At 34.0% G+C, this 13,306-nt stretch overlaps 1 protein-coding gene across 3 annotated transcripts in view; it reads right to left on the minus strand.

Annotated features, from left to right (window-relative positions):
- Nucleotides 1-11,750: 11,750 nt before the first annotated feature.
- The window catches only part of LOC306660154 (cGMP-dependent protein kinase 1), a 1,225,718-nt gene continuing 1,224,162 nt past the window's right edge, over nucleotides 11,751-13,306 (minus strand). Inside the window, exon 18 of one of the 3 annotated variants that reach the window (XM_079138304.1) lies at nucleotides 11,751-13,207. In XM_079138304.1, coding sequence (XP_078994430.1) covers nucleotides 13,109-13,207 — 99 coding nt within the window. In that variant the 3' untranslated portion in view covers nucleotides 11,751-13,108. The remainder of the gene's footprint in view (nucleotides 13,208-13,306) is intronic. The other 2 variants (XM_079138302.1, XM_079138303.1) reach the window with 2 other exon arrangements.

Raw genomic sequence — 13,306 nt, forward strand, 5'->3', positions numbered from 1 at the left:
CTAAATTAAGATTTAATGACCCCAAAGTACCTAGGTCTCTGTGGCAGCCCGCATGGCTCTTTGTATCTCCAAGAGCTATATCTCAGACAGGCTGCTGGTCTCTGCTCAGTTTTACAAGAAAGTTAAACAAGGTGACTTGTAAGAAAAGAAAGAGAAATAACTGAGCTAATCAATTAATAGCAAGATGAGGGAAGTTATCATCAAATGCTCTTGATCAGCAGAATCCTCAATACATTACCGAGTGGCCCACATTTTAACAATCTAATGAAAGCATTGGGGAAATATCATGGCAAGCTGATTCTGTTTTTCAGTTGAAGTATAGCCTTCCCCTCATTAACTGTGAACTATGTACTACTTTCACCTATGGGGATAGTGAAGATCTTAAGTGCCCTGTGTATACATATACACACAGATTGAATTCAACTTGAGAGTATATTCATGTGGCAAGTTCCTTAGGAAGGAGCATGAGGATACTCAATAATGAACTTCAGTTTGCTGTCATCATTTCTGAATCTGTGTGACAGGTAGAGGGAAAAAATGGATATTTGAAAATGCCTTTAATAGCTAAAGGCCCTCTATTGTGTGTGTGAAACTCTTCAGGATGATGGATTAGTGTGCCACAAATGGATTCAGTTGCAGTTCATGATAAAACAAAATGTGAAAACTCACTTCTGAAAGAAATAGGACAGACAGGAAAGATTGAATAGCAAAAGAGCTATGTCAGAGGTACTAAAATTCAGAAGGGAAAGAAAGTCATGTTTCCTTTTCAGAGTCACACCCAGTTAAACCACTTGCATATCTTAAATGCCTAATTTTAAAATTACCTCTTTATTGACAACAGATTCTACACTTGTACACAGGAAAGGAGAAAAGAACTCTGCTTTTGTGGTTATAGGTCAGGACTTAAATTCTGACTCCAGTTAGTCACTCTTCAGCTAGTTGCTTAATGCCTCTGAGCTCCAGTTTTTGCTGAAGATAATACCAGCTACTGCACAGAGACACCAGGACCTTAAATGAAATTGTACCACTGAATAAGCATGGTTTGATGGTCTCTCTGCTTGTATTCTGGCCTTAACTGGAAATCCCTAACAAACAAATGTTGCTTTTTAAAATATTCCCTTTTCAACACTGTCTCTATCAGAAAAATTTGGAAACTAAATGTCCATCAATAGGAACTTGGAAAATTAATAATGATGTTAGAATTATAATTAAAATTTTGGAAAAATAATATATATATGCATATATATGTGTGTGTATATACATATATATGGGTTATAAACCAGCATACATTTTTATGATATCATAAATAGTACATTTGTATGTAAGTATCCACCTATATCAATACCTAAAATAAATTTATGACAGGACAATCAGAAGTTCATTAATATGTTTACAATGGTTTTCCCTTAGGGAAATTTTTTAGTTATTTTTTTACTTGCTTTTACTTTTTGAACTTATAATAATTAACTTATATAACTTTATATAATTAACTTATATCACTTATGTGATAAATAAAAATAAATCTATCTTAGAAAAAAATAAAGTCTATTTTTATTGTAGTGGATATTTGTTTTTACATAACACTCAATTTCAGTTTTATTAGCATTCCATGAAAACAATGACCTTCATAAATTGCATTCTATGTAAAACTATAGCATAAAAACTTGAAACCAAGTTTTGGGTTAACCACATTATTCATTTCTTTAGAGAACTTGTCATGATTTATTTTTCCAATATAAACTCTTAGGGTAAGCTATGACAATTTGTATTTGGTGATCTGCAAGTATTACTGTGAAAGTATTTTAGCAAAATTGATCTTTAAAAAATTTTAAAGTGAAATTTAGTCTGCCTTTCTTTTTCCTATTTGCCAGATTAATTACACTGAGTCTGTGTACATGAATTTGAGATGGTGATGATTTGTTATTAGTTTGTAGCCAGTCAGCTAAAAGCTCAGAAATGAGTGTTACATGTGAATAGAGGTCTGCAAAGAAGAGAAAAAAAATGTCTACTTTCATTCTTCCTCTTGCCCAGGAATCCTTCATAGCCCCATGGGCTAGGTGTTTATCTCAAATTGTCTTCCCCTGAACGCTATCCTACCCTGCTAAGGGAACGGGAGACACACTGTGTGTGAATACTCCAATAATTAACTACCCTTGGCAGGCTATCTTGCACACATTACTCAAACTCTCTCTATCACTGTTTCTGCATTTCTAATACAAGAAGCTTCCTCATAGGCTACCTGTGAAGTTGAAATAGAAGTGCCCACATATTGAAGTTCCTGGAGTAGAGGTAGCATTTGCTGACTATTAACTCTCTTATTCTGTCATCTTCTTAGTTTAATGGTCTCTTCAAGCCAAAGTGCTGTCCTCAAAATATGCCCCACCACAGGCTGAATGTCATTTTTTTCCTATCTTTACCCCAATCCACTTCAGTGGTATCTAATAAGTAAGTTTGAGAAGCTACTTCAAGATTGTTGATGCTTATACCAAAGGAATTTTACTCTCAGAATTCCTAAGGAGGAAACTTTATAAGAAAATGCTAATACCCAAGATTGTCTTTCTAATTTTATAAAAGTAATATCATGTACTATGTCAAATTAGAATTGGCAAAAGTTTCATTTGCGTAAAATGTGACTTCAATGTGAAGAATTATACTGACATTTAAATGAATGTATTTTGGGCAAAGTGAATCTCAAGGTGCAAATTTCTGGCATAAATTTTGACAAATCTTAGATGTCAGATCTGAGTTGATGCCAAAGTGATACTGCTCTGAAGAAAAGGTGAAGTAATCAGCATTTGAAAGTTTTGAATACATGTTTGCTGACTATATTTATACACCTGCTTTCCTTTTTCCTTCTGGACTAGGCAGTGCCTCCAAGACACTTGTCCCCTGCTTGACTTAATTATTTGCCATTACTTTCTGGAAGGAGGATGATGATCACACTAGGTTAAAACTGGCTCAGTGCTCCTGGCTGTGAACTGGTTCTTAGAATATGTATCCATTCATGTATTTAATCTTGTCATTAAGAATTAGTATTTAATATTGTACCTTAGACATATTTTCATTGTTTTGAATAAAATGACTTCCTGAACTATACTGTAATTAAATTATTTCTTATATGCAAGGCTTAAACTTTCAATATCACATGACTCATTATTATGCAAAAGTACTAATGTGGTCAAATTACACTTTGATGTACTATAGGAAAGGGTCCCTTCAAGCTTTCACTTAAGTAAGCTAAAGCTGTAAGGCAAATATGATAAAGTGGGCTTAGAAAACCTGATATTAGAAATTTGGGTCCTAGTTCTGGTTACACAATTTTACTTGGCCTCAGGTCACCTTCCTGAAAATGAGGCACTAAACTATGTCATTTTCAAGGGCCTGTTTCCCTGGAAATTTCAATGCATCTGTGATTTACCATAATAAAGATGTATGTCACAATATCACATCATATTTAACCTCATGAAATGGCCAACCCTGTGGCCGTAGCTTGGGACAGAGGGAAAGGGGAAATATCTAAAGTAACACAAGTGTAGCTTAAGGAAACATGACCAATTCACTCTGAAAACATGGCCTGGAGTTTCCAGTGTGTCTCTATTCTGACGGCAGGTGGAGGTTCTATTGTCTCTATTATCTCAACCACACATGTAAAGGGGCTTGTTTTCTATTGTATTCTGTGTATCACCAACTTACAAAGAATATGACATTGGATAAAAGCAGCATATTTCCCAAGAAGAACATTCCAGCAGGCTCCAAGGCATAATAAGGAAATCTACATGAAGCCATCATGATTATAGTGAAAAATAAGAATGGCAAGTATTTTCTCAAGACAAAACAACACAAGATTCAGGTAATCTGAATTGTGTACTAAAGCACAGTAAAGTCATTTATTTTTGATTCTCTAGTCTGAAAAGAAAGGGCCTTCAAAGTAATGTAGAAACAACTTAGCAGTGGTCTGTAATTCAAATAACCCAGAGTCAATAAAAATAGAATTTAAGGAAATTATGACAAACTCTATAGTGGGAAATAAAAGTTCTATAATGGAAGAAGAAAGAGAGAGAGAGGAGGGATTGGCTTAGACTAAGAGAGTGTGAACATCCTATCCCATCAGATTAACTCTGGCCCAGCTGCTCAGTATACTGCATTCCACACCAGTTATAATTAGTTCTTACCCAGAATCACCCAAACAGGCCAAAAGCCCATAATCAAACTTTAGCAGTCCGGAGACTGTGAACATACATAGCACTAGATGGTTCTGTCTCCAACATGTCTCAGTGTCCTCCACTGCCAGACAACATGTCAGTTCTCTCAGACACTGGCCTTGGAGTCCATGAATGGGAACAAGAGCTCTGCAGCAGGTTAGAACATAAATGAAGCTTAAGCAGCACAGAAACGCTGTGAAATTGCCATAAGACTCAAGAAGGAAAAAAGACACAGAATTACCGTATATTAAATAAATTGGAATTTATCCTAATAAACTGGATTTATAATCAGACATGTAGATAATAAAAACATTAGTGTAATATAAAATTTTAGAGTAAGAAAATGGGAACCAGAAAAGGCAAATCTTTAGAAATACAAAGTAGATGAGATGTTGTCTGGAGAAGAGGTGAAAATAGAGAGTATTTGAACATGGGCATAAGGAATCTTAATGAAGTAATAGCAATGTTCTTTGAATTGTACACACAAACTGGAAAATGTTATGGTATGTAAATTACACCTCAAGGAAGTTGCTAAATAATTTTTAAAAGGGAAAAAATAACCCTGAAAATATATAGTTTCCTGTTCTTTACTTATTGATTGGGATATAGCGATATAGTTAATTTACATTTTAAAAAAGTAGATGTCAGAAATGCATTTCTCTTTATGCTTATCTTTGCCTTCATAAATGTTCTCACAATTTGCCAAAACACTAAACACTAAACCACTAAAGTACTGAAACGTTTTTTTAAGGTTATCCTTTCTTATGACTACTCGCTATTTATTCAAGGAACTAAATTCAATAAGTCCTAATTCAAGAAAAAAAGAAGTGAGATCATTAGTCATTTTAAGTAACATGGATGTTGTCATTGCAAAATTCTTTTAAAATTATCTAGTCAAAATAATAACTAACTCCTTGATGGCACCTTTCCATGTTTCGCTAACATAAACTACAGTCTTATTCAAGTTCATGTAACCTCCTAAAGCTTCATTTTCCTCACTTGTAAAATGGGTATAAAATCAAACTTACAGATACAGATATTTTAAGACCAAATTATACAGTGTGTATGAAAATACTTTGAAATTTAAAAAGTGCTATATAAAAGTTATTATTTCCTTGATTTCAAAGATAGTTGGAATGTTAACTAAAATGTAGACATGACATTAAATGATACTTTAATATTGCAATTCATAGTTAAATCTGTTTTTAAATTAACTGTTCCAACAAAGTGAATAAAAAACAACAACTAGGAAAAGTCCATCTGAATTTAAGGAAGTTTTACTTTCACAGAAAGAAAAAAAAAGCAATTTTATTACTATAACTGAAATTCCTGTTTAGACTTGGCAAACTAAAGTGTTCCCGTGTTCAGGAGGGACTTACAACATTCATGAAAGAAAGTGACATGCTATAAGTTCTCGTAAAGTTTGTATTCAATAAATTAGTATTGGATTCTTCAATTTTTTTTTATCATCCCAAAATACATTAATTTCTCATCCCAGTGTAAAGAGTAACAAAAAGTTTTATATATAACTGACTACGCTCGGGAGAGGGTTGGACAATCTGATGTACACAAAAAAAGTGCCTTAATCTTTTTTTCTCCCAGGTTCTTCAATATTTTTTAACAAAAGAAAAATGCTAATTCTGTTATCAATTCGAAAATAGATCATAATGACTTCTTTATTTCCATCTATAGAAGATAAATTTTACAAGTCCTGAGAAACCACAACCAACTAAAATGTCAAAATCCTAACATTGGAATTACTTTTCTGTATGTATGAATACTACAAAATTTAGGCCAACATTAGCTACAATCTTAACAGAAAACTTCTGTTTCAGTTTGATTTAAAAAAAAAAAACAACAACTCTTTTTTTATTAGTTATCCCACAATTCATTCCACACTTTCTCTGTGCCACATAACATCATTTGATCTTTCTTTCCTTTAGTCAAGGTCTGAAATTAATGAATGAATCATAGCTTCCGGTTTATTCCATAAAATAGATCAAGTATAGCAAATGGAAACTGTCACAGTTTGTGTGACACTTGTTTGAATGACCCATAAAATGCCAAAGCTGGATCATGAGTTTAGTAGAAAGTTGGAAAGCTGTTCAGCTATGAAATAGTGTTGACTTAATCCTAGGGTCAAGTCTTTATGTGCATAATTTGCTATTCATAGATAGCTATACACATATGAATGTGAAAGAGGGAGAAAGGGTGTCAGGTATACATTTTCAGAACAAAGGAACATAGAAGAATAGGTTTGTTTATCTATGTCTTTTTATTTGATTCCTCTGCCAAATTGCATAAATGACAAATAATCGAGAGAGGGTCTTTTTCCTCCTACCATTGTTTTCCTTCTCACATTCACCTCAAATCCTCATCAAAATATAGATAATCTTATTTGCTCTATAACTTCTTTTCAGGTTCCTTTTTATAACTAGTGACAAGAAAGATCAAGAAATGTCTACATTAAATTCAAATTGGTCAAAAGACAAGCTATTTTTATAAGGTTTCAAATTTTTTAAAAAAAGATACTTATCTTTCAGCTTAAAGTCAGAAAAAAAAATCTCACCCCATGAATAAAAAGGTCTGGACTATTTCATAGTAATCACTTTCATCGATTTCAAAGAACACTTGTGATTTTCCTTAATAAAAAATCAACATTGGTTCATTTTGATTCAACAGGTTTCCTACACTGAGATAATCAAAGATTGACTGCTGAAATGTGCAACTTAAAAATTATTATTTAAACATAATATATATATCCTAAAAGATCTGTGCTAAATATAAATAAACCTTACTTCATTTTGTTATGATTATTAAAATGACTTTTACATTCACTTTATTTCCCTTCATCAAATAATCATAATATGTTCTTTTCTTTAATCAGGACTCTGATATCTTTGCATAATCTCATGCATTTAAGGAAATATAACATGGGTCAGTTTTGACAACTTGTTTGCACATTTCCAAATGGAACACCTGAATAGCTCACATAATTGTCTATTCTAATACTTAAAGTACAGTTATAACCTAACTTTACCTACGTAGAGTTGAGTATCATATATTGACATATGTATAAAATGAGTTGAAATGAAATAGAATCATGTATTGCAAAGTTCAACTCTTTCTGACATAATGAACAGATTAACTTAGGAAAGATTTTGCCTTATAATTAGATTTTGGAGATATAAGACATAAAAAGCTTTATAACTTTTTAACTATCACATACTAGAATTTTAATCAAGTGGTTTATAATCAGATCTTAATTTCTTAATATATAAAATTCTCAAACTCCATCCTTTCTGATACTTAAAACAAAGATAACTTCTTTCTCCCTATTGTTTTTGTATTTCAAAAAATTTTCTAAGATTTTATGCAAAAATAAACTTACTTTAATTGTAGTTGTCAATTCAACAAGTATTTATTGGTTTTTGTCTTAAGTTAGATTAATCTATGAAAAAGAGTCACATCCAAGAGTAGCATCCAAAGTACTAGTGATAAACATGCAGTGATTCTCATTGCCTTAACTTCTTCATTTGAAACTGCTTTTGGGTGGGGACAATCTCCTTAAGCAACTGCCTGGAGTTTAGGGGCTAAGAACAAAGCCACCTAGTTCATAAAATCTCCTGACCTCATAGCTCAACGTTCAAGTTAATATGTTGTATATGTCAATGCTATGGAAGATATTAACATGAGGGATGGAGGAAGAATGAGAGATAAATTCATATACACAATTGACAAGCTAGTCTGAATCATATTGAGTTACCTGTTTCATATTTTTCCCAGACATGAGATAAATCTTCTATGTAAAAGGGCATGATTATTTTCCACCTTATTGAAATACACAAAAGGACTATTTCCCCTTTCCCTGGAAAGGATTCTGCTTTTAAAGCATTTACATAAAATTTTCAGTGATATGGAGTACATCTTGGCACAAAGCAAACTGTCTTAGAAGAGAAATTATGATGTTTATTTCTGGAAGGAGCACTATCTAAAAATAGCCTGTCTGGTCACCTTAAAATGCATTCTTTTATTTCATGGAGGGAAGTTCAGAGTTGAGTTTGTGTTTACATGCTTTCAATACTTAATGTCCAAACACCTCTTTCTATTACAAGTCTAATCTCCTTTAATAATATACCATCATACTCTACTAATCAGCTGTCTGATAATATTTCTTACTGTTCCCTCACACAATTTCACTCTAATCTGGTCACTTGCTTTGGTGTCCTGTGACAACTTGTGGCCTTTTATGTTGTAACCTTTGCCTGGAGTGAACTTCTCCAGTCTGTTCACGTAAATCCCAACCTATTCTCCATTCCTGGCTTCAGTTCTGCATACCCTCTTGGAACTCCTTTACTCCTTTAGTTCCAAATGACTTCTCTCCTGAAATGCTGAGAACCTTACTGCATAATTTATGATGTAATACAATACTAAAGGATTTCATTTGTCATTTTTCAAATATTTTAATCTTAGGAGAAGCCAGAAATTCCCTGAGGACTGGATTCACATCTGATATTTCTGTGTCCTACAATGAATATATGAGGATTTTTTTAGTAGAAAAACTTTTTGATGAATGTGTTACACCCATAAATTCACTAAGTTAAAACATAAAATTTATGTTATAGCAAACAACTTTTAATTAACTTTTGTTAACTTTTAATTGAAGTATTGAATTGCCAATTATCTTCCTAAGGCATGGAATGATATTTCCAGTGCCTTCTAGATTTTTAGTGATCTTTCGTTAGAATCACATACAGTTTGGAGGAGGAAATGTTAACACTATCTTATGGTAGTAACTAATTTCAAATAGTTTTAATGAAAACTATGCATTTCATTAGCTAACTAGTGTTTAACATTGCTATGCGTTCACTTGATGTGTAAGAAAGTATCCATTGTCTTTGTTGCGATCCATGCAGTCTTGTATTGTAATTAACAATATACAAAAGAATATATACTCTACAATAACAAGGTGAATTGTCTTGCTTTATTTGCATCTGTCAAATTAGAGACAGACTTTACTACCTGTAATTTCTGCTTAGAAACTGTCTAGGGGTTATTTTAGGAATTGTATACTGTTACTCCACCTGCTGATTTTCCATTTGTGTTATTGAATTGGACCATCATTAGCTATCTGAATAACTTATTTTTTTAGAAATCAATACTATTAATCACAATAATTCTTTTGAGGAATAAACATATAAAAATCATATACTCAATCATATACCAGGGAGAACAAAGGTGATGGTAAAATGAGGCAAACATTCAGTTTTCAAGCAGTGTTGAGTGCTTGTTCACTTTGGTTACAGAGGACATGAGGCCATAGGGCAGAGGGTTTCCCCAGAAATCATCCTCTACAGCATAAATCACTGTGGATACATATCAAAACGCTTCCCAGCAGCCAGTCCCACAGCGATTCTATTTCACTGCTGTGTGGCTTGGCAGTAGCAAACTCTTGCAATGTTTTCATCTTACATGGGGTTTCCCTTTGGAGTTAAGCTGCTTGCCTTTCCTAATGATAAAACCAAAACTATCCACTCAGCCACAGGTTTAGCATCTAATTTCTTGCTTACTGATCTCCTAGTCTCCATTTTATCCTTGTTGGTTTACATAGCCCTCCAAGCCTGTTTGCCTGTAGGCACAGTGCTGAGGCAGCTGGTAAAAATGCCATGGGAGTAGTATGGATGCCATTATGTAAGCATACAGACCTGGTGCACCTTTGTGCTTTCCGAATGTTGGATGGTTCTTGCAACCTGGTACCATATTGTCTGCCTCCTGGGCAACCTACTGCAGTATTCATAAACTTGGTTGGATTCACAGAAGGAATTCTCTCAGCAGCCTTTGCACACCTGCTGGCAAGAGCCAGGTTCCTACTATGCCCAGTTGGGTGCTGGGTTTGAGAAGGCTATGAAGCAATTGCATTTGACCCAGCAGTCTGCTCAAAACTGATTTCCTATTGAGAGATCAAGAGGCAGAGCTTTACAATTTAGAAGAGAAATGGATAAATAAAAGCAGACTACTTCAAGTGCACACAGATTTGGAGTGGGGAAGATTGAAAACTGTTTCCCATCTCCTCTCATGGAAGATCTGAAAGAAAAGAGCTTTAGTGGTTTTGGGAATTTAATAGAAACTATCAGTGAAGGTCATTTGAAGACCTCAGGTTCTTATTTATATTGGAGAAATGCTTGTACTTTCAGTGCTTGGGTAGTAATAGGTGAAAAATAGTAAAAGCATTTCATTCCCCTTTTTATGGGCATAACTGGAAATAGTAAGTGAAAGTAAATTTAGACTATTTGAATAATACATAACAATTACTAGTACAACAAAATAACTAACACATTGACCTGTGATGTATGAGGCACATATCCTACTCTTATCCTCATTTTGTAGGTGAGGAAACTGAAGCTTGGGTTTATATAAATGACAAAGCATACACAGTTGGCAAGATCTGAACCAGAAAGTCTAAATACAGAGTTTGTAGCTACCAGGATATATGCACTGTCTTATTAGCTTTTCTCTATATTTTGCCATAAGAGTAGCAAAAGATTTAGAGAAGAGGGAGTCTGAAGTTTTGACACAGATGTGCATAGCAGATCATCATGCATCTATTCAATGTTTAGCTTCATGTTTAGTTCAAATTCTTGAAAATAATGTTTTTTAAAGATAAGGTGTACATGTGACAATGATTCAACACATTTGATTTTGTGTGGTAAGATCTAAATATTTTTAGAAGCCAGAATGACAAAAATGGGGTTTCTAGTTAAAATAAAAATGTAGTTTTGGGCAATAACAATAGTTCTTTCAATGACTGCGTGAACTTAGGCTGCTTATGTGCATTATCTTGACATTTTTTCCTATGAAATATGGATCAAGACTCAAATTCTCCTCCCTGGGTAGCTGGGAGAGCAAAAGTACATATTGGGTATGAAAGCAATTTGAAGATTGCAAAGCAGGCTTCAAATGAAAAGTTGAATCTTTTAGCAAGAAAGTAATATTAATTAATAAACATTTGTTCTTGCAGGAATTTCATTTTACCAAGTTGTTACTGTTATCTATATTCATACCTAAACTCTCCTTTTGCCTTGGAAATGCCACCTCCTCCAAAGTCTTGCTCCTCCATGCACTGAGCCTATGCTGTTCCTACTTTGCTTATGGTTTTATTTTTCAGTGTACATGACTGCTCCTTTCAGCAGATTGTGTGTCCTTAGAGTTACTTTCTATTAAATTTGTATCTCCTATCAGAGAGCTCACTACATAAATACATAATAACTGAGGCTGAGAGAATATAATGCAAGAAGATATAATGTCTCCCACATCTTTTTTCCCATTATTTATTCAAGTATGGTTTGCTGCTATAGGAGGCATTTGGATTGTTGAATAAATATATTAATTATCTGATATTTAGAACAACCACTACTAATATTGCCAGATTAAAATGAAGTGTGTTTACTTGTGCACATCTATTCTGAAACAGGAACCTCTTTGATAAGAACAAAAAGAAAGAAATGGGAATAATCAATTTTTGTGAACTCATGTTCCTTTTTCCCTCTCTAACCCTTCCTAATTTGACAAGTATGTGGGCTTATTCAGGAAAAGGTAATCAACACCTGTGCAGTTTCTTGTTCTCTTTCCTGACCTCAAATGAGTGAGCTTCCTGGTTTTGTAAACTTTAATAATTTTGCCTTTGTGCTTTCTGACTTTTTTTCTTATTTTCTTTTTTGGTTCAGGCCTAAGACAAGAAGCTAGTTCAAAAAGGTTTCCAAATCACCTTTCTCTCTTGAACCTAGTCTATGTTGTGTAAGTGAAATCTGACAGGTATTTGGTTTAATAAATTTAGTGAAAATGCTTGAGTCTCTGGCTAGACATGTAAGGTTTAGAATTTGTGTTGTCTGTTCAGACACTGACATTACAGATGAAAGATATACATAGCACCTATATAGTTTTTTATTTTTTGGATGGGTCTTAATCCCTCCCCACCATACCCCACCCCTAACCCAAGGGTTTATTTTTATAAAAAGAAATATTTTAAGCCTCAGTTTGAGGGTATGTTAGGTAAATAGATAAACCAATTGGCTGCTAGTCATTTATTTCCAGGACCATCTTTAAGCACAATATGTTTTTTAAAATATGAAATGGTTTTGTGAATTGCTTTTTTCCCCCACTCTGTCATGCCAATTTATCAAAAAGAAATGAATATCATGCATTTTTCCAATCTTCTGTGAAAACGCATATATACCTGCTATGAAAGGTCTCAGGAGAATCCATAGCAGTTGTGCTTTTATCATATCAATTTTTAAAATCTGTCAGAAAGAAAAGGTAACATTCAGTCTTGTCATCAGCACTGCTGGGAAATAAAATCATGAAACTTCTAGCACTGGTTTGACATGAACTCTGTGACCCACAGATGTGTGGTCCTCTTTTCTACGGTATGTACACCGGCTTGCAGTCAGTAACAGATTCCACAACCTTCATTTAAAGAAAGGGGATAGCCCAGGTTCTGTACCATAGTAATCCATCGTACCAATATATTATTCTTTCATCCTGATAAACCTAGCAAGGTACAGACTCTTTTACTAGATTGAAGTGCTTCCTACAGTCTTTCAAATTATAATCAGAGCAAAGCAAGATCGATCGTTGCAACAATAGAAAACATCACTGTACTGGTGAAAGGCTTTGCTTCAGGACCACCATGTCAACTGCTATTTTAGGTTCAAACAGAAAACATGTAAAGAGCACTATTGTCATCTAAGCAATAAGTCCTAATGCCACTGTAGTTACTGGAGCAGCATCGATCAAAGGCATCATGGTGACCCCGAGCACTAATCTTCTCTCTTTCCCTCAAGTTTGCTGGCAGCTGTGTCTCAGAAAAAGCTGTCTTCAGCAAGGCAGAAGCAGGTAAGAGAAATGCGTTAGAAGTCTATGTCCCAGCCTGAGTTGTCATCAGGCGGTGGCTCATCACTGTCCTCAGGAAAACTGTCAAAATTGCTTGTGTCCGTGGGTGATGCAACCTGCAACATGAGAGAATGAGTAGAAGGTTTCTGGCTTTTCTTCATAGAATTCCATGCTAGAATTTTATTTTATTTTCCATTATTAAAAAGAATTGTTCA

The sequence above is a fragment of the Sciurus vulgaris genome, assembly GCF_902686455.1.
Source record: "Sciurus vulgaris genome assembly, chromosome: 4".
Lineage (NCBI taxonomy): Eukaryota > Metazoa > Chordata > Mammalia > Rodentia > Sciuridae > Sciurus > Sciurus vulgaris.